The sequence below is a fragment of the Coloeus monedula genome (assembly GCF_965178545.1).
Source record: "Coloeus monedula genome assembly, chromosome: Z".
In the NCBI taxonomy this organism is placed as follows: Eukaryota; Metazoa; Chordata; class Aves; order Passeriformes; family Corvidae; genus Coloeus; species Coloeus monedula.
The window spans coordinates 83,639,636-83,665,401 of record NC_138822.1 but is presented as its reverse complement, the minus strand read 5'-3'; the positions used below and the strand labels follow the sequence as shown (position 1 = coordinate 83,665,401).

The 25,766-nt window shown below is 46.4% G+C and overlaps 1 protein-coding gene across 4 annotated transcripts in view; it reads right to left on the bottom strand.

Annotated features, from left to right (window-relative positions):
* Positions 1-25,766, bottom strand: part of CTIF (cap binding complex dependent translation initiation factor) — a 148,350-nt gene that overhangs the window by 33,999 nt on the left and 88,585 nt on the right. For 2 of the 4 annotated variants that reach the window (XM_082300848.1, XM_082300850.1), the window contains 2 exons: positions 9,451-9,892; positions 7,385-7,714 (listed from right to left, as the gene is read on the bottom strand). In XM_082300848.1, coding sequence (XP_082156974.1) covers positions 7,385-7,714; positions 9,451-9,892 — 772 coding nt within the window. The remainder of the gene's footprint in view (positions 1-7,384; positions 7,715-9,450; positions 9,893-25,766) is intronic. The other 2 variants (XM_082300849.1, XM_082300851.1) reach the window with 1 other exon arrangement.

Genomic DNA, 25,766 nt, shown 5'->3' with positions numbered 1-25,766 from the left:
CCAGCCTGCTCCCCGGGCTCCCTCTCCTGCCTGCTGCCGACACTTGCATGGGCTGTGTTTGGCCCTGGATGACTGTGTGAAATAAGGGAAAAAAACCGCCCCCCAGAACCATGGTAAGAATTAAAAAAAAAAATTACTAACATTTTAAGTTACAGAATGCTAATGTATGTCATAAGCAAATATATATAATTATTATATATATGTATAATTAACATATATATATGCAATAAGCATATATATTAACATAAGAGCAAAGTAAGAAGTAATTGAATACAAGAATAAAGTGATAAAAATGATACGATAATAAATAATAAAAATAGAATAATCAATACACTAAAGAATTAGAGAATGTCTCCAGAGACACAAGTCAAAACTTGTGGCAAAAAACAGGGAATGTATCTCCTTTCCACTATTTTTCTCCGTGCCTGAGAGCAGGAGGACACAGCAGCTGGGGATGCTCCTCGGAGCCACCCACGGGGCTACATTCCCTGTGCCCCTTCAAGCACAACATAGATATATGAGTGTGCACGAATTTAGAGCTGCCTTTGAATTCCCTGGGCATACAGAAAATAAATCTCTTCAAAGCTACACAAAGCTTTTGCTGGGGGGAGTCCCACAGTAATTTACAAAGGCAGGACAGTTTGATGTTTGATGCTCTGATCAATATCAGAAATGTAAGGGAAGAAAGGTTTCCAAGCTCTACAGATTTCTGCAAAGCCCTAAATGAAGGTGTCTACACAAGGGCAGCATCACTTGTTATTTCTGTGCTTGTGCTAGGCTCCTGAGGAGCTGGCATCCATTCTGAGGTTCACCACCAAGATGTTCCTCACCCGCACAGAAGAGCCGTGGAGAGCAGCTTGAGCCAAGGAGGCTTTCCCCACTGAATCTCCACCTCACTGGGGGAAGAGCTCATCAACTCTTCTGGAGGAGAAACTAAAGGCTGCAATGTTGGCTCATCCACAGATCTGAGAGATGGATGTGGTGCTGCTTCGTGGAGCCGAGCTCACTGTTGTGGCACGTGAGACACACACCTGTATGGCCACACCTGTATAGCTTTAGGATCTGCTCCAGGGGCACTGGGACCTTTTTTCCCCAGTCTCTCAGTGAAGCAACCTCTCTGGTGTTTGCTGGGCAATGCCCTTTCAGAGACAAGTGGTACCACTCTGTTTTGTGTGCCACAGATTGGGCCATTTGTACTTAAATTACATTAAAAACAGCCATGGAAAGAGGACTGATTGGTTTTTGCAGTCAGTGCTGGATATGGTGCACAGGTCAGATGCTCTCCAGCCACACTTGGATCCTCCTGCCTCCACCTCTGCCAAACCACAAACTGTTCTTCACCAATAAATCATGTTGAGAAGGGAAAAAAATTTGCCTTTCAGCATTAACCATTAGTGCATTACTTAGAATAACACAGAACATCACAGAACCATTAGGGTTGGGAAAGACTTCTAAGATCATTGAGTCCAACCAACTTCCACATCCCAGTTCCCACAGTATCCACCCAGTGTCTATCATTCCAACTTAGAGCACTGTGATGCTGAAAGGGCTGCTGTCACTGGGAGGTTGTTTGCTCAGACTAAAAAGCCTAGAGGACAGGAAGAACTTCAGCTCATTTATCTCAAAACCTCATGCTCAGCTTGGCAAACACTTCACACCGCACCTACATTTACTAAGGGGAATCAATCAACTCTCCAGTACCTCATGCCACAGTGTCTACATCCCAAGAAATGCTTCAGTCTAAATTCTCCTCTTCCATCCCCCACCTGGGATGACAGCAATGGATTTGTGGCCACTTTCCTGGTTGACCCCCTCTATAAATGGTCACACCAATCATCTCAAACCCAACCAAGGCCACTGAGACCCAAATGCAACCTCTGCCAAAACCCACACGATTAGTCTCAAGGGACTAGAGGGGGAAGACATACAAGGAGGGGCTGAGGCCACTTGGTCTGTTCAGCCTGGAAACTGACTGAGGGGAGACTCACTGCAGTTACAGCATCCTTGTGAGGTGCAGAGAAGGGTCAGGCAGTGATCTCTGCTCCCTGTGACCAGGGACAGGACCCAGGGAATGGCTGGAGCTGTCAGGGAGGGTCAGGCTGGATATCAGGGAAAGGTTCTTCCCCCAGAGGGTGCTGGGCACTGCCCAGGCTCCCCAGGGAATGGGCACGGCCGCGAGGCTGCCAGAGCTCCAAGAGCATTTGGACAGCACTCTCAGGGTTGTTGGGGTGCCTGTGCAGGGTCAGGGGTTGGAGTCCATGATCCTTGTGTGTCCCTTCCAGCTCAGGATGTTCTGTGTTTCTATGAGGTTTCCACAACCAGAGCCAAGCACAGCACTGAACCAAGGAAGGGCCATTTCTGGGGCATCAAGAGGTTGCAGATGGTGACGAAATCCTCTGTGGGCATGCAACTGGCCAGGCAACAAGGCAAGCCATAGGATATGCATTTGTGTGTGCAGCAGGGTAGGCATCAGGGCATGCAATAGGGTATTCATTAGGGTATGCCATAAAGAACATGTTAGGATTTACCATAGGGAAAGCATTAGGATATACCATAGGGTATTCATTAGGGTATACCACAGGGTATCCAACAGGATATACAGTAAGGTAAATCATAATGTACACATTTGGGTGTGCAACAGGGTAGGCATTAGGGTGTGCAACAGGATGTGTGTTAGAGAATGCATCAGGATATACCATAGGGAATGCTTTAGCATATGCTGTAGGGTATGCGCTAGGGTATACCATAGGGTATGCCACAGGGAATGCAAGATGGTATGCAATAGGGTGTGCATTAGGATATACCACAGGATATGCCATGAGAAGTGCATTAGGGTATGTAATAAGGTTTAGGATATGCCATAGGGTATGCCATAGGAAGTGCATTAGGCTGTGTAAGAGGGTGTGGATTAGGATATACCATAGGCTATGTCATAGGGAATGCATTAGGCTGTACCACAAGATATTCACCAGGGAATGCCACAGGGTATCTGACAGGATATGCACTGGGGTACATCACTGAGTATGCATTAGGGTGTAAATTTTGGGGTGCATGAGGGTGTGCAATAGGGTATGCCACGGAGTATCCTATGATGTATCAAGCGCAGCGTGCCTTAGGGTACGCATTAGGGTGTGAAATGGGGTATACGTTAGGGCACGCCACAGGGCATCCAGCAGAACCAGCCCTTCTCTGGCACCAAGGCAATTCCATGTGCACGGATGCACCAGGCTCTGGCTCTGGCTGCAGGCCAGCGGGCTTTGCTGCTCTGTGTTGGGATGTTCATTGCGTGATTTCTAGTTTTTTTTTTTTATTATTATTAAAAGAAGGTATCAGCCTTCTGTTTGATGTGCTGTTGGCCATGGTTGCCAAGGGGAGCAGTGTACAATTACAGCCCCAGTGATGTCCACTCTAATAATACACTTGGCTCTGCATAGCTCAGATGCAGACACAGCTCTGCTATAAAGAGCACGGTTGTTCCAGCAGAGGAGGACTCCAACTTATGTTACATGTGAAGGGTTTGCTTAACACCCCCCACTGAAAAAAAAAAAAAAAAGAAAGCCTGGGCATGCCAGTGAGTGAAACTATGACAAGCAAAAATCTCTTGCAGGAGAGTTACTTTCAATGTATTAATGAAGAACGTATTTCTAGAGGCATGAAGAAACTGTGTATGTGTCCGTAAGATGTTCTTTCATGTTCCCAGCCATCCAAGCTCCCTGGGCCCAGCTCACCCAGGTCCATCCCAAGGGCTCACACAGCTCAAAATTGCTCTTGCTACCAAAAGACTAAACCAAACTCAATGAGGAGAAAATCAAACCCAAATCACAGAACCACAGATTTGTTTAGGTTGGAAAAGCCTTCTAAGATCATCAAGTCCAACCATTCCCTCAGCACTGCCCAAGCCACTACTGACCCATGTCCCCAGGTGCCACATCCACACAGCTTTTAAATCCCTGCAGGAATGGTGCCTCCACCACTTGCTTGGGCAGCTGTGCCAGGGATGGACATCCCAGACACCAAATGATCCCCCTCCGTGCCAAGCTCCCACATGGCAGCTCTACCAGCTGTCCACCCCACGGCTCCACTTCCCACATCTCTTTTTCTGAGAGGTTGGCAGCACTCAAATTCAAGACTTAGCCAAGATTTTGGACCAAAACACAGAGGGAGGGATAAATTCAAACCAGAGTTTTCGTCATGGATCCTCTTAGAGCATGAAGTGGACCATGTTGGCTGTAGGGAAGCTCTTCAGAGGAGCTGCTGGAAGGGAGGGCGATGATGTGACAACACTCCCATGCTGCAGCACTGGCATCTCTTTTGGGATCAAAACAAGTGCTCTGAGATTAGCTGTGAACATGTGCAACCCTTGAGCATGAGCACCTTGTCAACAGCTGAAAATAGAAGAGGAGCCAGGTTAAAAAGACAGTTTACTGCCTGTTTTGCAGGAAAAAAACCCCCTTGCTGCTTGTTTTAAGGTCCAGCCCGGTACAGGGACGCTGTCTATAGGTATAAGGATGCTCTCCTTAGGCACGACCACGCTGACAGGGCACCTCAGCGGGTTCACGCACTAATTCCTGAGGTGCTCTGGTGGGGGTGAGCTGTTGCCATCGCAGTCCTGAGGGAAAGGGACAAACAAGCCCCTACAAAACATGAGCATCTGCCGGGAGCAGATGGGGGGGCGAGCGGTGCAGGCCCAGGCGCCAGCAGCACGGGGAGGGATCACGCTGATCCCGATTTATCACACCCCGGCACAGTAATTCCCCAGCTCGCCGGTGCCCAGCAAGCCGAGCTCCTTACGTCCAGGGATCAGATTAGTCTGAAAGGTGCTAGAGAGACACAAATCCTGCTCTGCAGCAAGCGTTTTATGAAAGGTTTATTTCTCTTTTTTAATTAATGGTAAATTATCTAGAAATGGATGATGGAAAATATCTGGTGGTGGAAGGGCCAGGATTGTAGCTGGGTAATGTCATATTGTCAGTCATAGAAAAATATGATTATAACATAAGTATGTATGAATGTGTGTTTATATATGTATATATATGTGTGGGTATATATGTGTGGATATATAATTGATATCAATGTATTAATACATCATACATCAATAGGATATTCACATTACTCCATAACATGACATAATAATCGATATGCCTTACTGATACTGATAATGTATCGTATATGATTCCAATATACCACATTGATATCGATAATTAACCTTCTTATTACACACCAAGGCAGCTGCAATGACTCTTTCGTGCCTCATACCTGGCTCTGTCTCCAGGCAGGGCTATCAGGCCTGAATGCCTCAAAAAATTCCTGGTTTAGGGTTTGACCGAAGTATTTATGAATCTGTGCGACTGCACCTGATTATTTTGTTGGGAAAATGAAACAGTGCTTGGAGAAATTCAAAATCCTTTACTATCAGAAAGGAAATGTTAAATTATTTAATTTCACACAGCACTTTGCTTTTGACCTGTAGTGATCTGTAACCTTTTGCCCCACCAAGACATTTATAAAAGATGTGCACTTTGGGGCTGAACAAATCCCTTTTGCATATTTCTCTGTGCCTCAGCACATGAACTCGGTCACCCACACACCCCACTCGCTCTTTGCACCTCATTCCTCCCCACAATGCTCCCATCACACTGTGACTGGCAACACGCTCCTGAAAAGCACTTTTGAGTCTCTCTGGAGGTAGGAGATACATTATTTATCCTACATTCATGCTGTGAAGAGCTGAATGTGAAGCCACTCAGTCTTGCACAGGATGCTGCAGTAAAAAATCAGTTTACTGGGTCTGTTCGCATGAGCGGAAATGCTGGGGCAAGAGAGTAAAGCAAACTGGAAGAGTCCTCCCAAACCCAGGACTGCCATCAGAATCAGCTGTGGGCTAGCACCCTGCTGCTCCGTGGCCATCATTCCTGGGCTTTATTCTGGATTTCTTACATTGCTCAGCCTAACGGGAAGATGCGAGAGTGACCTGCGATGGGAAGAGCAGGATGCACAGCAGGTTTAGAGCTCCCTCCAGCCCCTTGCTGCTAATTCTGGGACGGATTCTGACTGCAATTTGTCTCATTCTGATTTATAATACCTTTGGAAATACTCATCTGGAAAAGATCACCACCTGGTACAGGCAATGGGCAGATGTGTATGCTGCCCAAGGGCTTTGCAGCAGAGAGTGGGCACAGGGAGAGATGCTGGGTTTGATATGCACCCAGAGCAATGAGAGAAGCAAAGCTGGGCCAGTGATTGTGCAGAATTATCTGATACTGATTTTGACTATCTTATTTTACTCCTTATTTCCCTGCTTGCTGTGTTGCCACAAAGCCAACTCAAGGTACAGGCAGCCAGGCACAGCATCCAAGAGAGGATCTCCAACAAGAGCAACAAGAACAACAAGAAGATGAGTCAAAAAGTGGAGTGAGCAACAGACTTGTGTGGAGAGCAGAGAAATGACGTGTGAGAAATGAACTGTATGTCCCACAGACAGATGTGTGTGAGGGAACAGCTGAATGGAAATGCACACTAAATTAAGGATGGAAATTTGTAGTTTCAACTCTGTCTCCAGAGGCAGAAAATTGGAGGTGCATGTGACACCTTCCCAGAAAACAACCCCCCTCTCTGATGGTGGCACTGCAGTAACACACACTCCTCTCAGCAGACCATGGGTAGTTGAGGACAGCCCTTTCTTCCCATCATCCAACATCATTATAGAATCATCTAGGCTGGAAAAGATCTCCAAGACCACCAAGTCCAACCATTAACCTCACAGACCAGTTATCAGAGCCACTGCTTTTTTACCCCCTCTGCAACTTTGCTGCCACTGATGGTTTTGGAGCAGAACAACCAACCAGTTCTCCACATACCAATAAATAAGTCACCCAGAATAATGAGAAAATACACAATTATTTCAGTTTTGTTTGAAATCAGAAACCAGGAGCAAGCCCTTCAGCCAGGTGATGCAGCCAAAAGCCTGCTCAGAGACCATCTCGGTGTCTAAGACCATCAGGGACTTGTCTTGGTGTCACTGGTGCTGAGATGGACCCTCCACTCTAACAGCCTACACTGAAAGACCCTCCCAGTTAATTTCTTTTCACGCCACGAGGATGCTGCCGCAAGCAATTGACTCATTATACAGACAGGCCCTGGTGTGAGATGTCACAATTCCATGTAGAGTTCATGAAATAAGAATGAAGAGTACCTTGATAATGCCCTCAGTGTCACATTATCTACGGTAACCATTAAAGATGTGCACAGACAAAATAGGAGGTACACACCACGAACTCATAACCTGGGTTCAAAAGGAATTTGGTAACAGCTCAGCTCCAAGCATACCGTAAAACTAAGTGAGGTGATGCTACAGGCATCTGAACAAACAACTTTATCTTAATACCTGCAACATGTTGAGGAGCAGACTCCGGAATTTGGTTCCTTCCACCATGAAGAGGGCCATTTTGTCACAGAGCTTGGCTGCTGTGGAAGCAAAGCTGCGGTCTGTCACCGCTTTCTGGTAGATGGTCTTGACTATCTCCCCCAGCATCTCCTCAGAGTTGGTGGAGTTCTGGGCCTCCTCCATGAAGGTGGTAAGCTTGGAGTCAACGTCACTGCTGTTGTTTCTCATGCTGTTGAGAATTTCAATTAATTTGTCCATTTTATTCTTTTCAGGGTCAGTGGTTTCCACTGTGACTTCGTCCTGGTCCGTGAAAAGGGAAAGACAAGGCGTCTGTTACACAAGGAAAAAACAGATATATCAGCCCATGTCCTTGCGCAAACAGCAAAGGGGAAAGGGGATTGGGAGGACATAAACAGAAAGAGAGAGAGAAAAGACAGAGCATCTTTTAGTGACACAGTAGTATAATCTCAGCATTGGAAAGCACAAGCGCATGCATCCTGCCCCAGAAATGTCCCCTTCCTCCATTTTCCACACACTTAATCCCAAAGTCCTACCCCCCAGCTCAGGGAGAAGATGTCCTTGAGTGTCCTGAGCCAGGATGCCAAAGTCTGACCACCCCAATTGCCTTTGGCATCCTGGACCAGTTTTTCTGGTGTCTGTGGCATCGTGATGATGGACATTTTTTTGCCTCTCTTTAGAAAGTGCACTGTTGTTTGCAAAATGCTCAGACAACAGTCCCACAAAAATATCTACTTTATAATATATATTTAACAATGTAAACTGAGATCAAAGAAGTTACATGATCCCAGCATTCAAAAGACTCTTGACTTTTCCATCTCTTGCCTCTTACACTTTCCACTTCCCATCATTACCACGGAAATTACTGCTTCTTTTCAACGTTTTATTAAGCATTTGCCCCTTTTTCCCCGGTGTCAGGCATGCATCCTGCTTGTTCGGCTCTGCTCCCTTCTACCCCTCCACCTCAATCTTATAATGTACTATACAGTACAAACCTATAGCAGTTTTTTGGACAACCCAACCCCAAACAGCAACTGGGAGTTGTCCAAGCCTTCCATCAGGAGGCTGGTTGTGTTGACAACACCCACCCAAGAGTGGGTGCTGATGTGACTTTTATTCTTACAAGACTCTAAATTTTTGAGACGAGCATTAAAACTAATACTCTGGAAGTCTCTACTATGCTCCCATTGCTTTAAAGAACATAAAAATAACTAACAAAATCTCTTACTCCCCCTCATGCCACTACCAGAAATAGTAAATGCTCATGCATTCAAAGGTATACATTTCCAACATGCACTCCCATGGAATTGTATATGTACAGGTTATTTTTGCTCTGTATTTTGGAAATCTCATTAGAGATAACCCCATGGATGCTTTTTACAGTCTGACAAAAGAATCTCAGCAGAAAGAATCTGAGTTTCACAGGGGGCAAATAGAGATATCATCTCCAAATTCCTCAGAAATCTGTGGCTGAATATTGTTTCCAGAAAGGATTTCTCCTCCGTCACTTGCATGCATACTTTTGTTATTGTTGGGTTGTTGGAAGGAAAGGGGGAGATAAGGGCATTTCAATTCATTGCAGAGATAAATGGATATCAGCTTTAAAGCAGTGGAGTCCAACTATTCAGCACTCAAGAGTCAAAGTTTAGCTTTGTAGAGTTTAGGGATTTAGCTCTGTAGTTGCAGAGACAAACTGCCTTTTTTAGATGTTTTTTAGCGAAGTCACTGAGCTCTTCACACCAGGAGGAAGCTCATGTGTGCACCAGCCTTTCCCCATGGAAAAGGGGAGAGTTCCCAGTCCTTGGAGAACTCAAGCTGGTAGCAACCTCAACCAAGAAGTCAAACTCAGAGCCTCAATTCTGTCAATAAAAGGCCTCCTGAAGGAGCACAAAGACACCTCAAGAGAAGTGCTGACACTGAGGGATTAAGGTAAATTGGCAGCCTTGATGGTAAGGTCCTTTGAGCCCACCCCACCCTTTGTATGGAAAATGGCCAACAGACAGACTCTTAGAAAAAGAGAAACTCAACGTTTCCCCAAGGAGTAATACCTTTTCTTTTAGTCTCCTCCTCAGCCTGTCTTTAGAAGACTGAAGCAAATTGATCTTGGGTCTGTCCCCAACGCGCTCGTGGACGCTGTCTTTCCGCTTGGTCTCCGGCTCGGGGATGTACTGCTGGGACTGCTTCTCCACGGCCTCGGGGCCTCGGGGTGCCTCCACGGGCACGGGCACCGTGCACGCAGAGCTGTCCTCGATTTTCAAATTCTCAGTCTCTTTGGCGTTTCTGTGCGTTTCTTTGTCGTTGGGCGAGTGCTTCTGGTTGTGGTGCCATCTCCGGTTCTGGCTGTAGCCGTGGTGGCCTGTCCTGCCCGAGGAGTGAGGGGCCTGGCCTCCTTGGTAGAGTTTCTGGTGGTCCCTGTTATGCTTGGTGCCACCCTGCTGATGATCCGCGTGCTGCTGAGACTTGTTCCCACTGGGGAGTCTCTGCTGTCGCCTGGAAAGTCAAAGAAAGTCATTGAAAAGCCAGGCAGCCTCAAAAAATCGATTTTAACTCCTATTAGTTGGAAACCAAACAGGTTTTTTGGTTTTGGTTTTTTTTTTTGTTTGTATTTTCTTTTTTATTTTGCAAACTGAATGGCAGGGAATTAAAAAAAAAAAAAAATTACAGCAGTCAAAGAAAGTTCACCCATTCCTTTGTGGCTCTGTTGGGCCAACACATCTGTCCCGCCAAACAGCCTGACCCTTGGCAGGGGACCACAAAAGGGGAGGCAATTTCTTGTCATCTGACAACTGAGTACCAGCTCATGCCTCTATCTCTTTCTGTGACAGTCATATTTCAGCTGGAAGTTCTTGTCAAGTTGGAGAACATGACTTTGGTTCCCAGGAAAAATTCTCCTGGGTTTCTGTGTTAAATTCTCCCAGGTTTCTGAGTTAGTTCCACACTAACCAGGAAAAACAGCAGCAGGAAGTCAGGCAGGCAAGAAATACCAGGAGATTTTTTTTTTCTGAAGGCTTTAGAGCTCCTGATACACCTGGCCTACAGCATCACTTTCTCCTCTTGCCTGCCAACATGGCACACTACTGCATGGGTTTGCAGCGAGCCATTTTAAGTGTATCAGGAATTCCTAAGTGGAAAAAAATTAACTAAAAAACAAGCCATCAAGTAAACTGGTAATCTGCCCACACCAAATGGTTTTGTTTGGCCTTATTTTATACACATCCTTCAGCACTGCTACACCAGGACAGGACACACACATGGATGAAAAGAGGACCATACTTGGCTCTGGCAGCAGGGAGAGCCAGGACCACAACCTCCAGAGAGAGGACTATGTGTACAGAGCTCCAAACAGATAACATGGAAATCCAACAGCCACAAAGAAGAGGAGCAAAGGGTTTATTCGAGAGACTATGACATCTCAGAAAGAGTGAGCAAGCCCCTGAGTGCTGGCCGTAACCGGTAGCCGAGATGGCAAATCCCCAAAAAAACAAAGAGTTGAATGGAAGAAATGCTTTGGCAGTCTCAGGCATCTCAGATTTCCAAACAGACTGCAGCGTGGCTGTCCCCAGTGGAGAAGGCAGAGCCGGAATGCCATCATCCAGGATGCAGCTAAGATGGAGATGGTCCTGGCACTGGCTGTCTTCATGAGGGCTGGGTCTCCACCAGGGTTACCCTGAGCATGGCTCTCTGCCTGCTGCCTCTTTGATACTGGTCTTGGCTCTGAGAGCCCGTGGGATGCTTTAATGACTGGCTCTTTACAAGGCTGTTGGGAGCAGTGCTTGAGGGTGGCACAGGACATCTCCCCAGTACCAGCCCCAAAAACAGAGAAATGACTGTGAGCGCTGTGGTGACCACAGTGGTTTGCATCCGTAATGGTTTTTTAGGCATGATAAAATCCCTGCTCAGCCTCATGCCTTATTACAAACCCCCACCCCAATTTGGATAAATAGCAGCATTTACTTTAAACCCATCCCACAGCTATTAGTTTTGTTTTCATCATTGGCACTGCACAGCTAAGGGCGCTCAGATGAAGGAAGCAGCCATTCACAAATACATTTCAATGGTCAGCAGTCTCCAGCCCTGCCTGCCAAAGCCATCTGTCCACGGAATCTGTAATCCTTGGCACCCCCAGGAGTCAAAACCTATTTTCCAAGGCCAACTGGCTTTTAACCATAAAGAGCAAGGGCTCGCATTTAGCAAACACAGGATGAAGAGGCTTGTTCGTGGCACTGGAAGGAATTTACTCTCAGACCACCAGATCTGGTTTTCTGAGATATTCAGTCTGTGGTTTTTTGGTTTTGTTTCTTTGTTTTTTTCCTTGCAAACTGAATGGCAGGGAATTAAAAAAAAAAAAAAAAAAAAAAAAGGAAAAAAAAAAAGTAAAAGGAGATGGGAAAAGCTTTCCTGTTTGCTGGAGCCTACAAGCATTTTATGAGTACAGATCCTCCACATCAAGTTTTCCTGGCATTTCTTTGTTTCCTCTCAGTAACGCAATCACATAAACCGCTTTGTAAAGAGCAATGCTTATTAAAAGGGGAATGTCAAAATAAAAGTTAGTTAAAAACCTTATCTGGTACTAAGCCATCACAGGCCTAAGAGTGCAAGAGTTTTGCTTTCTGTGGTTTTGCTCTTCTCTCAGACATTTTAACAGTTTAACTGTTTGGTTGCACTTCAAGTCTCAGGTTGTAAGCCAGTCAGCCTGCTACTTTATTTAATTTGTAAATATTGCACAGAAATTACAAAAGTTGCACAAAGACACAGCTGTAGTTTCAGAAGCAAGGGAAAATGCCTGGAAATGAGCTGGGAACCAAACTTGGCTGTAAATTCCTGCAAGAAATGCATGCAGGAACAGTTTTTTTTCTGAAGACATAATGATATTATAAACCAAACCCTTTATGTTTAAGGGCTATGAATGAAAAAAAGGTTTAAGATTTTAAAAAACCCCAGTTAAGCCAATGTGGAATGTGCAAGATTGTTCATTTTGAGGCTGTTGCAATAGGATGGGGGAGAACACACAGCCCTGTTCCTCTACAGGACAGCTAAAAGGTGATGTTCCCATGGCAAGGGGCAGAGCAAACACAGACCAAAGCTCTGCAGTCACTGATCACAGGGTGGAAAACACCAGAGTTAAAAAAGTTTGGGGGAAAAATTTGAAAGAAATAAAAGGCAAAGGAAGGAGAATGTCAAAAAAGGAGCAATGTCTGTGACTTGGCAGCAGTTGGGGTCTAGACAATCATCCAGCATTCAGGAAAAGACGCGTTGTGTGCTTTTATCTTCCCAACACCCCAGCGAAGAAGAAAAGCCAAGAAGAAACAGGATCTGCAGAGAGGAAGAGCCAAAGCAGGGAGAACGGGGCTCAGATCTCAAAACTTTCTTGACTGCAGAGTATCTCAAAGCCTGAGAAGTTGGGATGACCCATCCCTGCTCTCAGGTGTGACCAAGGTGCTGGGGACACAGAGCGTCCCGGGAAGAGACAAAATGGGGACATGGGCATCCCGCCACTCCCACTGTGGGTTGTTGGTGGAAACAACCTTGTGCTTGTTCAAGGGCAGCACTGTGGCAGCTTGAGGTGATGACCCAAGACAGTGCCTTGGGGTGATGTGCCAAGCCCAGGGAACCAGGCAGGACCTAAAGGCACTTCCCAACCTAGGCTTTTAGGTCTGAGATGCTGAAGGGAGGAACAGCTGAAGTTTGAATCACACAGTGACACCTCAAAGAAAAGCAAGAATTCACCCCAGAAAAATGCTTCAGTTACTGGGAAATCCCTCCTCTGTCCCCCTCTGCCCATCCTGAGCCGTAAGGATGCAGTGCCTTGCAGGGAACCATAATTCAGCTACAAGAAAAAGCATCTGGACAGTACAACGGTTTCTTATCTCTTGACTCCATTTAACATTAAATAACTGTTTTCACTTCAAAGGCCAAATTCCAATTCATTACAAAACTCCCCCTGACTTCAGTGGGATTTGGCCATCGGACAACATGGAAACTAAAGAGATGCTGAGAGTCACAAAGAAATTGCAAAAGTACTAAAAACCAAGGGGAGACAGTCAGGGTTGCCAAGCTGGAAATAGGATAGTACTGCTTCTGCTATTGTTTCTCCACCCATTTTTTTATTTAACTAACTAAATGAGATACCTTTCAACAGAATTTAGATCTGACAAATGTCTGTTCTGTTGGAGAAGCCCACGCAAAACAAATCTAAGGCTTCAGCTGTCTTGGTGATTACCAGCCTATGTGCTCAGAAATACATGATTCCTGCAAGTTTTTACTACATTGTTTGCTCCTATCGAAAGGAGCAGGAAGGCACAAGTCTGGGGAAAATAACTCCAGACACGTGGACAGCTGTGGTCTGAAGCACAGTTGCTCTGTCCTGTCAGCCTAGACCATATCCCCACGAGCGAGATGAGTCTTTTGAGAGCCCCCACCATTCATCTGCCATGCGGGGAGGCTGGAGGACAATGAGGGGCTGCATTCTGCTGGTGGCTGCACAGAGATTCGGGTAAGCAATTCCTACAAACACTGAGAGGTGAGGACTTACATTAGAGCCACTGGTCCCAAGAGGGGCAGCTGAAGGAGCTTGGGCGGTTCAGCCTGGAGAAAAGGAGGTTCAGGGGGGACCTTCTGCCTCTGACAGGAGAATGCAGCTAGGTGGGGGTCTGGCTCTTTTCTAAGGGAACAGTGACAGGACAAGAGGAAATGGTCCCAAGCTGTGCCAGGTAAGGTTTAGATTCAATATTGGGAAAATTCCTTAACTGAAAGGGATGTCACGCCCTGGCACAGCTGCCCAGGGCAGTGGTGGAGTCCCCATCCCTGGAGGGATTTAAAAGCTGTGTGCATGTGGCACCTGGGGACGTGGGTCAGTGGCGGCTTTGGAAGTGCTGGAGGAATTGCCAGACTTGATGACCTAAGAGGTTTTTTCCCACCTAAATAATTCTGAGATTCTATACATCTCCAGTGGCATTTGAGACATTTACCCCACAATGCAGAGCACCTTGTACAACCAAACAGACTGAAATCCCATCGTGGGACTCAGGGATCCAGTCTCCACACATGCTGGTTCCTGCCTTTGGAAAACCTGCCTGGACACTTGCCCTCAATCCCAGCCGACTTCCCCATGGCACAAAACCTGCAGGACACGATAAACTCCTTGCAGAGCAGAAATTCTGATTTAGTCCTGCTTTTGTGCAGAGCACAATACCTGGTGGGCATAGCCAGGGCCACCCAGCAATTAACAACTAATGTGGACTTGCAGACACTCAGGCAAGAGATTGAGAATGAAGAGTGGTACCAAGGTCAAACCTTCTCCATCACCTGTACCCTTCTGGTGCTTGAATGAACACCTTCCTCACTGCATTTGACAGACAGTAAGTTTCTCAGCACCCTTTCATCTGCCTGGACATGGTCTCATCTCTGTGTGAGGAGTATAACATATATATTAACATGCCTGCAACTAGTTAGCAACTGTTGTGGCAAGGGATGGATTAAGATCACAGAATCACAGAATGGTTTTGTTCGGAAGGGACTTTAAAGATCATTCAGTACCACCTCCCTGTCATGGGCAGGGACACCTTCCACTACATTAGGGTGCTCCAAGCCCCATCCAACCTGGCCTGGAACACTTCCAGGATCAGCAGAAACAGAGTCTGTGGTACCTTCCATTCCCATGACAAGTCCAGGTCCCTCTTATCCCTGATACCCCTCAAAGCTGGGGGAGCATAACGTCCCCAAGGAACTCAGCAGCTGTTCCTGCAAATGGAGGACTGGTGGGGCTGGCTCTGTGGGATGACAGGCCACCTCTCTCACCTTCTTTCTGAAAATCCCAACACAATTTTCCATTGAGGGAGGGAAATTAAAAAGAAACCCTTTAAGAGTCACCACCGAAAGAGTAAAATTCTCAATTTAGAACATGGGTTTTTCCCAGCTGTACTAGCTAGCTGCCCAGGAAACTCAGCCTGAAGAGGGAAAAGGCAGGAAGGAGCAAAATCCTCTGAAACATCCCCTGAACAAACCCATTTCTCCAGGCCCAGTCTTTCTGAACTAAGCATATTCCAGCCAGACCACAAACAATTGGACTGGTACCCTGAAGCAGGCACTGCTGGAGGGGTTTGGGCATGGCAGTACTGCTGTGGTCAGAAACACCCATCATCACTGGCTTTGAGCATTTAAGAGATGTTGTGGCCCAAACTGCAGGGACTGAAGGATCCCAGTTAGGACCTGGTGGAATTTTATAGCATCTAAAACTGGTCCCAAGAGGTCTGGGGAATATTGTTATTAATATAATGAGGAAAAGGTATGAATTTCTATTCTAGAGGCCTGACTTCCCCCAGAAGCATTCTTCAGCAAGCCTACCTCCACCAAAGGCACTCTGATGTTTCGTGTGCATGGATAATGATAACTCAGTGCTGCTTTGATCAGGGAGCATCACGCCCAGCCCCAGCCATATTCTATCCCTGCTGTGGCTGAGAGTGGGAAATACTCAGATAAGCTTGACAGTTCCACACAATTTAATCAAAAACCTCAAAACCCCACAGAAAGCAATAACCACCAGCTCCAAGGATGAAGAACACAGGATTTGTGTTGTGTTTTCCCTTTGGCTTTCTCTCTCAAACTGGTTTCACTTGGCTCCAGTTTCATTTTTGTTTGCATTTTTCTCAGATGAGAAGGGAACAAGATGTCATGTTCACTCCTGAAAACAAAAATGAAATTATTCACACTTCTTTCATGCCTTTCTGTCACCAAGGGTAAAGACCACCCCAGCTGCTAGACTAAGCCCATGTCATCTGGACAGACACAGCATCTTGGAATTGTAGAAAGTACGCCTGTCAAAATGGTGGTGATCAAGATTTAAAACCATCTTTGAACAGCTGAGATGAAGTGCATGCTTTAAGTCTTACATGTACGCATCTTTGCAAACATACAATGAACACCAGAGGACAAGCACAGCCAACCAAAACAACCCTGTGAGGGGAGAGATGTTTGTGATGAGGCTCAGAGTCTCTAGCTGCTGTGAAAAGCACTAGGAAACCTTCATGTGAGCTGCCTACATGGGTACAGCTCCCTTTGTCACCACCTTGGTCCTGAGGTACAGTCACTGCTGACAAACCTTCCTTTGGGCCTGGACACCACATCTGCCTTTGTTTGCTAGAGATGATTTCATTTGGTCCTCTAGAGCATAATTAGACTCACTATAAACCAACATGGTAGCAAATGATTTTCACAGTGAGGGTTGTAAAACACCAGCACAGGTTGCTCAGAGAGGTGGTGGACACCCTATCCCTAGAAACATTCAAGGCCAGGTTGGACAGGGCTCTGAGCTACTCTGGTCTAGTGGAAGATGACCCTAACCATGGCAGGGGATGGGACTGGATGAGCTTTAAAGGTACCTTTGAACCTGAGCTATTCTATCAGTGTGATCTTTTGTCTTTACATCCAAAATTCCCACTGACTCTGAAGCAAATGGATGAATGACGAACTTCTCCCACCCCCTCCACAGGACCACCAGGCAAATGCCCAGCCAGCAGACTGTGCTGCAGCAGCAGAGACAGCGCTGCTGGGCTGAGGGGACATGGCACAACACCCCTCAAGATGGACTCAAAAGCACCGAAAAGCAAAGTTGACTGCTGCTGAAGCCAGGGACAGCCCTCACACTCTGCAATGCTTGGCCGCACAGGCTGCCTGAGTCAGCTATTTTCTTCTAAGCTTCATGGAAATGAATCTTCAGGAGGAATTTAAGAAGCTGTTTTGCAACACCAGCTTGGGAAAGACATCCCAAGTACAGATGGCATGTGAGATAGCTCTGAAACAGCTCTTTTAATGCTTTGCTGGATCTCCCACAAATCACGAGGGATGTCGAGATAGAGGCCCTTGCTGCACAGAGTGGGCAACCAGCTAGGAAGGCACCCCCTGAACTTCAAGGCTGACTGCCCAGACTGGTGTAGAAATCACTGCTGTGATTTCATGTAGAAATCGCTTGGAAATGGTTCTCTTTGTAAACTACATTACTTGGAATTATGTTGTTGGATTCTCAGCATACTGTAAACAAGATTGCAAGAATTACATAAAATCCATTGGAAAACACAGTGACAAGGAACTGAGTCCAGTTTAGACAAAATAGTTTAAACTAAGACACGACCACAGTACACAATGTTTCCCAAACACAAACGGATCCTGGGCTACTGGTAAGAATGTGGCTTGAATGAATATGGAATAATCTTTTACTACTTTGCAATAAAAGAGCTTATACTTCAGACTCCAGGCTGCTTCCTTTAAAAATACACCCAGGCTGATCAGTTAACCCGAGATCTGATAATCCTCCAAGAGATATAAACTTTAAACCCATGCCAAGATGCACAGACGCAGCCCACCACCATGCCTCTGTGGTCCCGCTCCCCCCAAGACACATCCTAAATAGTACAACGAGCCCCCACCTGCTGCCTTTGTGGTCAGCTGTCTTCCTTTAGACCCCTGTGCCTCTTTGACCTGCAGCAAGGAGACATCCTAGGGTTTTTTTTTCCATATCCTATTTATACCAGTGCTTTCTAGTGAAGAAATAAATGTCTTTCCTGTAGGAGCTAAGGCAAGATTTGACAGGATCTCCTGACAGCTGTCCAGACATATGAGATGACCCAAAGTCAATGGCAAGCAATTACTTCCGACACAGGGATCCAGTAAAACACCAACCCAAGCTGCAGAGGTGCTTTGGACTTAGGTGTGCCAGAAGCCTTTATCAAACACGTAATATAAAATTCTTTAAAAGAGATGCAGCAGGCTCTAGCATCCAGTGTAGAGCTTTGGGAGGCAGGATTGATCTGGAAATTGATTTATTGCAACCCAGTGACAATCCTAAGCCATTTCCTGAATGTTTACCTAACTCTGTTCCACTGTCAAAAGAAGAGTTCATAGAATTATAGATGGTTTGAGTTGGAAGGGGCCTTTTACAGGTCATTTAGGCAACCCCCTCCGCAATGGGCAGGGTCATCTTCAACAAGAGGAGTTGTCTGCTCCTGACCCCATTCCTGCCTCCTCTCTCATGCTACCCCTAACACTCCCACTGAATTGCTGAGCTGTGCCAGGATCTGATTCACTCCTAAAATTTAATTTGTCTTGGATGAGTTTTCACTTGTCAGTTTGGATGGGAACACACTGCCTGGGGGCAGGCACAGAGCTGGGCCACCTTCTGCAGCTCCGATGTCACGTAGCTGTTGGCCCTTGCTGCTTGGGGACCCACACCCCCAGCTTTAATCAGGAAACCAGGAAGATCCACAGCATCTGCACAATGCTGGGAATGGCTGCAGCAATGTTAGTTTAAAGGAAAGAAAGAAGCCTGTTGTCCACTCGTGCCCTGGAGGCTGTCATGCTAAATAAAGACATTATCAGAGAAAGAGCAGAGACTCAGCGCCTTCATGCCTGTCAATGACCCCGACACCTTCCCAATCAATCCAGGGACTCTCTTTCCCACAGATGGTCCCTTGGAGACAGACTGCTGTGGCTGTAGTAGGAATAAATGGAAACAAAACAGTTAACAAATACCCAAAAATAGAGCACAGTTAACTTTTTTTTTTTTTAATATGGAGATGAAAAATCCCTGGGTGATTTATGTGCCAGCAGAGATATTAGCGGCATATAATAGATGCAATATTTTTAATACTAATATTTTGGGCTGAGACAAGAGCTGGAATGGAAAGTATTTCCAGTGCCTTGACTTCTTTATTTTGCAAACATCAGTTGCTAACTGGGGTCAGACAGAAATATTGTTTCTGCAATAAGAGCCCAAACAACTTAAGCTGGCAACTTCTTCACACACTAGCCATGCCAGGAGGCCCTGCAGAGCTTCAGCTTGTTAGTCCCTCCCAGATCTCTGTGGCCAATGTCCCTAGCAAGGGTTTGCAGGGAGAAGAATGGGTGGAAGACACTCTTTTGCTGAGGGTGACTACTTACCACGGCCAAAAACTGGAAGTCACCACACAAACTCTGCAACCACACCACTGAAGTGTTGCTGGGCTTCTTCAAATGGGCCAGGTCTCACTGAATGACATTGTGTGAGACAGCAGGTGCCATAAAGCTTTTTATTTATACCCACTGAGAGTATCAACTTGTACTTGCCCTTATCTCTGAGCTCAGTTGCCAGATACTTTGGGGAGCAATTTGGCAGCAGGGAGCCCCGGGTGCTCACTCCAAGGCAGTGGCACATTTACATTTGAGGATGGAAAGCACGAGAAAGAAACAAGTTATTTCACTTCATATTCGCTCCAGCAACCAGCTGCTGACAACATCTCCATGAACTCAGCCTGGAAAACAAGGTGTAGATGGATAAAGCCATTTCCAGTGCCGAGGAGCCATGCCGGAAACACTCCACCAAGGAGAAAGCCATTTCAACAACAGATCGGTTTCCTAGTGCAGAGGAACCTGCCGCTGTATTTCCTTCCCTCAATTCTGGCAGGCTGAAATAGCATCACGTAGTCAGCCGTGTTTTGCACCGTGTGACACTGAGGGAGCAGCCCCGCATGGCAGGCTCAGGGGTGGCAGGGCTCACACACAGGAGGATCTGGTGGCCACAGGTTCACTGCAAGGTCTGCGGTGGGGGAAGGTCCAACTACAGACTCCTTCCACCTTTCCAGCTCAGCTTCCTCACAGGCAAAGGGGAGATGCTGAGAGCAGTCCTCTAGCATAAAGCACTTTGGGGTTGGAGGTGTTTTGTTGTCCATCTCTGTGGCTGTAGCCTGGGAGTGGCTCTTGCATTCTCTCCCTGTCACCCATCCTACACCTGACTGACCCAAGAACACCCCATGCTTGCACACATAACAAAGACTTTCCTCACATGTTGGGTAAAAATAAATAAATCACACAATCAGCTACCAAAGCAACACCAATACAAGCAATACCAAAGACATGGACCTGCTGGAGTGATTCCAGAAGAGGCCACAGAGATGCTCTGAGGGCTGGAACCCCTCTGCTCTGGAGACAGGTTGGGAAAACAGAGGATATTCACCCGCATAAGAGAAGGGTCCAGGGAAACCTCACTGCTGCCTTCCAGTAGTTAAAGAGGGCTTATAAAAACTAGAATGACTTTTTACACAGGCAGGTAGTGACAGGACAAGGGGTAATGGTTTTAAACTTAAAAAGGGAAGATTTAGATTAGATGTTAGGAAGAAATTCTTCCTGTGAAGATGGGGAGGCCCTGGCACAGGTTGCCCAGAGCAGCTCTGGCTGCCCCTGGATCCCAGGCAGTGTCCAAGGCCAGGCTGGACGGGGCTTGGAGCACCCTGGGATAGTGGAAGGTGTCCCTGTCCATGGCAGGGGGTGGCACTGGATGATCTTTAAAGTCCCTTCCAATCCAAACCATTCTGTGATTCTGTGAAGATGACCCAGGTGGAGGACCAAAAATTCCTCAGAGGGTTCTGGAGCATCTCTCCTATGAGGGAAGGCTGAGAGAGTTGGGGGCTGTTCAGCCTTGGGAAGGCTCTGTAGCGACTTTATTGCAGCCATTCAGTACTTACGGGGAAAGAAACCTTAAGATCATCAAGTTGAGATCATCTCCATTAAGAAGAGGAAAGCACTGCTGGGAAGCAGCAGTGCATGCATGCCCTGTTCCTCTCATCCTCTTCCTGCTAGTGACCAAGCCAGGTGGCCTTGTGTGACCCATCACACCTCTCTCTCCTCTTGCTCTTATGGCCTTTCTGTCCAGCTCCAGACACCAACAGCACATCTAACTGCAAGTTACAAACTCTGCTAATGCAGGATGGCATGGCAACCACAAGATAAGGGGAGTGATGTCCCAGCAGGAAGGGGGTGGCAGGCACAGCCAGCAGCACACATGGACAATTACATCCACCCTGCTCGCGCGCCGTAATTCATTAGGCCACGCTAACGTGATCACCCAGCTGAGCCCTGCTAGGAACAAATTGCTAGGGTGGTATTGTCCTCTGGGGACCTGCAGCCCGGAGAATTAATTTAGTGTAATAACTCCCAGCGACGCTGCAGAAAATAAAACCAAAATGATGATCTGTCTCTAAACTGCCTTCTGCCAACCCCTTGGCTGGGGCCCTGCCATGGCCAGCTGTGCTCGGGCAGGCAGGGCAAGTACCCACTGCTGGGATTGTCGTGACTATGAAGACTTAAGTCCCTGAGGAGTCTCATCACGAAGGACCAGCATTGCAATCAGGAGCTCTTCATCTTGTTCTCGAGGAGGCTCAGCTTCAGCTGGCACAGCTTTCTTAGTCATGTGGTTTAGTTTCAGGTAGTACTGTGAGAAGCAGGGAGTTGGGACTTGATGATCCTTGTGGGATCCTTCCATTTTGACATATTATACTAATAGGACCAGGGGGAATGGTTTTAAACTAAAGGAGAAGATATTTAAATTTGGTTTTAGGAAGAAATCATTGACTGTGAGGGTGCTGAGGCCCTGGTACAGGGTGCCCAGAGAAGCTGTGGCTGCCCCTGGATCCCTGGAAGTGTCCAAGGCCAGGCTGGATTGGGCTTGGAGCACCCTGGGACAGTGGAAGGTGTCCCTGCCCATGGCAGAGGAGTAGAATGAGATAATTTTCAAGGTTCCTTCCAACCTGAACCATTCTGATTCCTGTCTGAGATGCACCCTTAGTGCAGTTGCTCCTGAAAACATGACCTGTCGTTCATCACTGGTTCAAAGTTTCTAAATGTGAAGCAGAACTGCACCTATTATTTTAACATCTCTACTTAGGTGCTTTCAGTCTCTTAGAGGAGTTTCTTGCATCGTTACATTCTAAACACTAGATGCTAGTATTGCTGTTTTCCATTGCAGGCAAGCACATCACCAGGCTCACTTTTGCCCTTAAAAAGAAAAAAAATTATCGGTCCTGCATTTGCTTCTCTTGGAGAAGAGGCAGTTTTTCACAGCCACCACTATGCTGGCTCAACTCCCCCACACCCTGCTCAGCATGGGTGGCTGTGATATCCTCATTGGGTTTGGGATGTTCCCTCTGCACCCCCAAAAACAGTCCCCTCCAGTAAGCCTCATCAGCTCCCAGGAGGGCATGGAGAAGACAGGAGCATAAGGATGAGGATAAACCCCTGACTTCCAGATGCTGCTTCAAGGGTTCAGACTCATGTGCTGTTAAACCTAATTAATTTGATTTGGAAATCCTACTGAGAAGGAAAGGGGTGTTTCAACTTCTTCAATTCCTTCCCTTCCTCTCTCTTTCTTCTGTTCCAACAGAAGTTCAGCAATATGCTGCAAATCACTTAGCTCAGTGCTAATTCTCAGTGAGTACCCAGTCCATCTCAAGCATTTAGTTTTGTTCCAGTTTGGAATGGCCCTTCAGCCCTAAAATAACGCCTTGATATTGTTGTTTTTAATAAACATCCTCTCCTCTCACTGCAAAACCCTCAGCAAATGGCCCTGAAAGAACAAAAGACATTTCTGTATTGTTTTAAGTTCTCTTCCTTTCTGAAAAACCTCAATTAAAGCGGTGAAAAAGCTACTATACTCTGTAATTATGAACTCATTTCTATTCACTCGCTCAGCAGGAGAGCTTTGTCCTGTTGACCTCTGGGAATGGGTTTCTAAGGCTTTTCCAAAATTTCACAGCCTTAAAACTGACACACTCATGCCAGCCGCAAAACACGTTCACCTTCGCCTTCACCCAAAATAACTTGCAATCTTCAAACCCAGGGCGAGAGCCGCTCCTGTGACTATTTTTATTTGTGAGAGGAGCCTTAGCGCTGGCCATGAATGGACTGGCTCTGGAAATAGTGCAACCCATTCAAGACAGCACTCAAACTGCATGAATATGGGCTGTCGTCCGATTGTAAAGAGTTTTCAAATAAATACCCTGCATGTCACACTCCTGAGTGATGGCTGGGATTCTCTTAATCTTCCCAGTACAAGAACTACCTGGCCTGAAGAGGATGCATCCCAACCTCCTGACTTGCCAGTGGGATGTTTGTGGGAAGAAGTGCGGAGATTTCTTTTGGTAAAGTTCCACTGAGAAAAAAAATCCTGTGAGACAAAATGCTGGGACAGCTTGGTTACGTGTATCTTTAAACACTCAGTGCAAGATTAAGGAAGGTAAAAAAGAGGGAAAGACATTTTTTATAAGAAATGAAACAGTAGAAAAGAAGATGATGCCTGGTAACACAGAATTAGGGAATAATGAATGCAGAGGAGCAGATTTTCACATAAAACAAATTAATAATGCCCTTCAAACACAAGCTAGAAAAATAGCTTTAAAATAAGTTGTTTAAATAGGACTACAAATTGCACTGCTTTAGGGCCAGTTACTGATGTTCCCATGACTTCACATGTCCATAACACACCTCAGCACACATATTTATTTTGTCTTTACATTTAAAACCAAATCTAAGGGAACACATGAACATTGACAACACAGCTTAGGCACTGCTCATCAACCAATTTCCCAAAATTCCACTCAAGTCCAAAGGCTTGCATCAGCTCGTTTTGCCTGAAATGTGCAAAAAGCACCACAGCCATGCACGTCATGATAACCACTCCAGATAAGCCTGCTTCTATCTTAGGACATAACAGATGCATCAACTGGACATTGACCCACCAGCTTTCTACCAGAAGAAAAGTTCTGGAAGAAGATGCAAATTGATAATTGATGTAACAATGAGCTAGGAGTTGTAGCCTTTAAGGGGCTCAGAGCTAAACCTGTTCACCTGTGACGACAACAGTTCTGATGACACCTGTTCATGGAAGAAATAAGAGCATGAAAAGGCTACTAACACACCTCACACAGGCTGCTGACACACCAGTGACTGGTGTTGAATCCAGCCCATCAGGAGCACCAAGCCAGTTTGGTTGGTAGGCCTTGGAAAGGTCACCATTGCCTCTTCCTCCTATTTCACCTGTCACTTTTTAATTAACTGTATACTTTGTGATTGATGTGTTGAGTTTTATTTGGTTTCAATAGAGGAAAGAAAAAGAACAAGGGTGCAGGTACTTACTTCAGCATGTAACTTAGGGCTTGGGTTGGAAGGGACCTCACAGACCATCCCTTTCCACCCCCTGCCATGGGCAGGGACACCTTCCAGTGTCCCAGGCTGCTCCAAGCCCCCTCCAACCTGGCCTGGAACACTTCCAGGGATCCAGGGGCAGCCACAGCTGCTCTGGGCACCCTGTGCCAGGGCCTCCCCACCCTCACAGACAGGAATCCCATCTAACCCTGCCCTCTGGCAGTGTGAACTCATTCCTCTTTGTCCAACCACTACATGCCCTTCTAATTAAAGTCTCAATCCCAGCTGAGACTGGGATGCCAAGCCTGAAGTGTCTGCTCTTGCTGAAGAGAGCCAGAAACAAATCCTTGTCCCAACACTCTCTCCAGTGTGAGGTGTTTTGGCTCAACTCCTCCCATTTCTCTTTGTTTTTCAGACTTCCTTGGTTCTGGTCAACATGGGAAGGCAAAATAAAGCAAGGAAATCTGTTCTCTGTAAGATGAACAGGCTAATTTTTCTTAAGTGGGGGTGAAGCATCCTCCAAACTTCATTGAACACATCCCCTCTGAGCATAATGGGAAGTTGGGCCTCTAGTTCATATCTGGTCAACGCAGTTATGGACACATGCAGGGAGATCTAGACGGCACTGACACTGGAGATGCTTTATAGCATCTTATTTGGCTTCCAGCCATTTTTTGGTGCTGGTGTCATAAGGTCTGGTGTCCAACAGCTCCTTGCATGGAGTTCCAGACAAGGCAGGGCACCTAAAACAGCACCTGTGATCACGGAGGTGAAGTCCAGCCATCTCTGGGAAAGGTGAGCACTGAAATGAGGTCTCCCATTCAAAGCCTTGATCCTCTCAAAGCCTTGGACTTAGGAGTAGCTGTTCTCCTAACCTTCTCCACAGTTGTACAGCCACCATAAGCTCCTGTTCCCCATTCCAAAATGCTCACAAAAATTACAGAATCACACAGTGGTTTGGGTTGGAAGGGACTTTAAAGATCACATTGTTTCACCCTTGCCATGGGCAGGGATACCTTCCAGCAGACCAGGCTGCTCCAAGCCCTGTTCAATCTGGCCTGGAACATTTGTGAAGAGCCATCAGTGACAACAACTCACTGACCTCCAGACCAGCCCCTGATGCCTCACAGTAAAAAGATATCTAAAAAATACTGAGTTTTGATGAAAACCACCTCCACCACAGCCTCCACCACAGCCACATGCTGGAGTTCTGGATTTTTTTTGGTGGAGCAATTATTTTGCTTTCTGTGAAGCAACATCATAAGACCCTGAGCCTATCCAGCAGAGGATTACATTTCTATCAAGGTTTCATAACAGTGACATGGTTTGCCAGTGGTACATAAAGTCTTTCAACCAGTGGCAGAGACAGAGACAAACAACCTGCAAAAGCCTCCTGATGCCATAAAGTCTACTGGTGGCT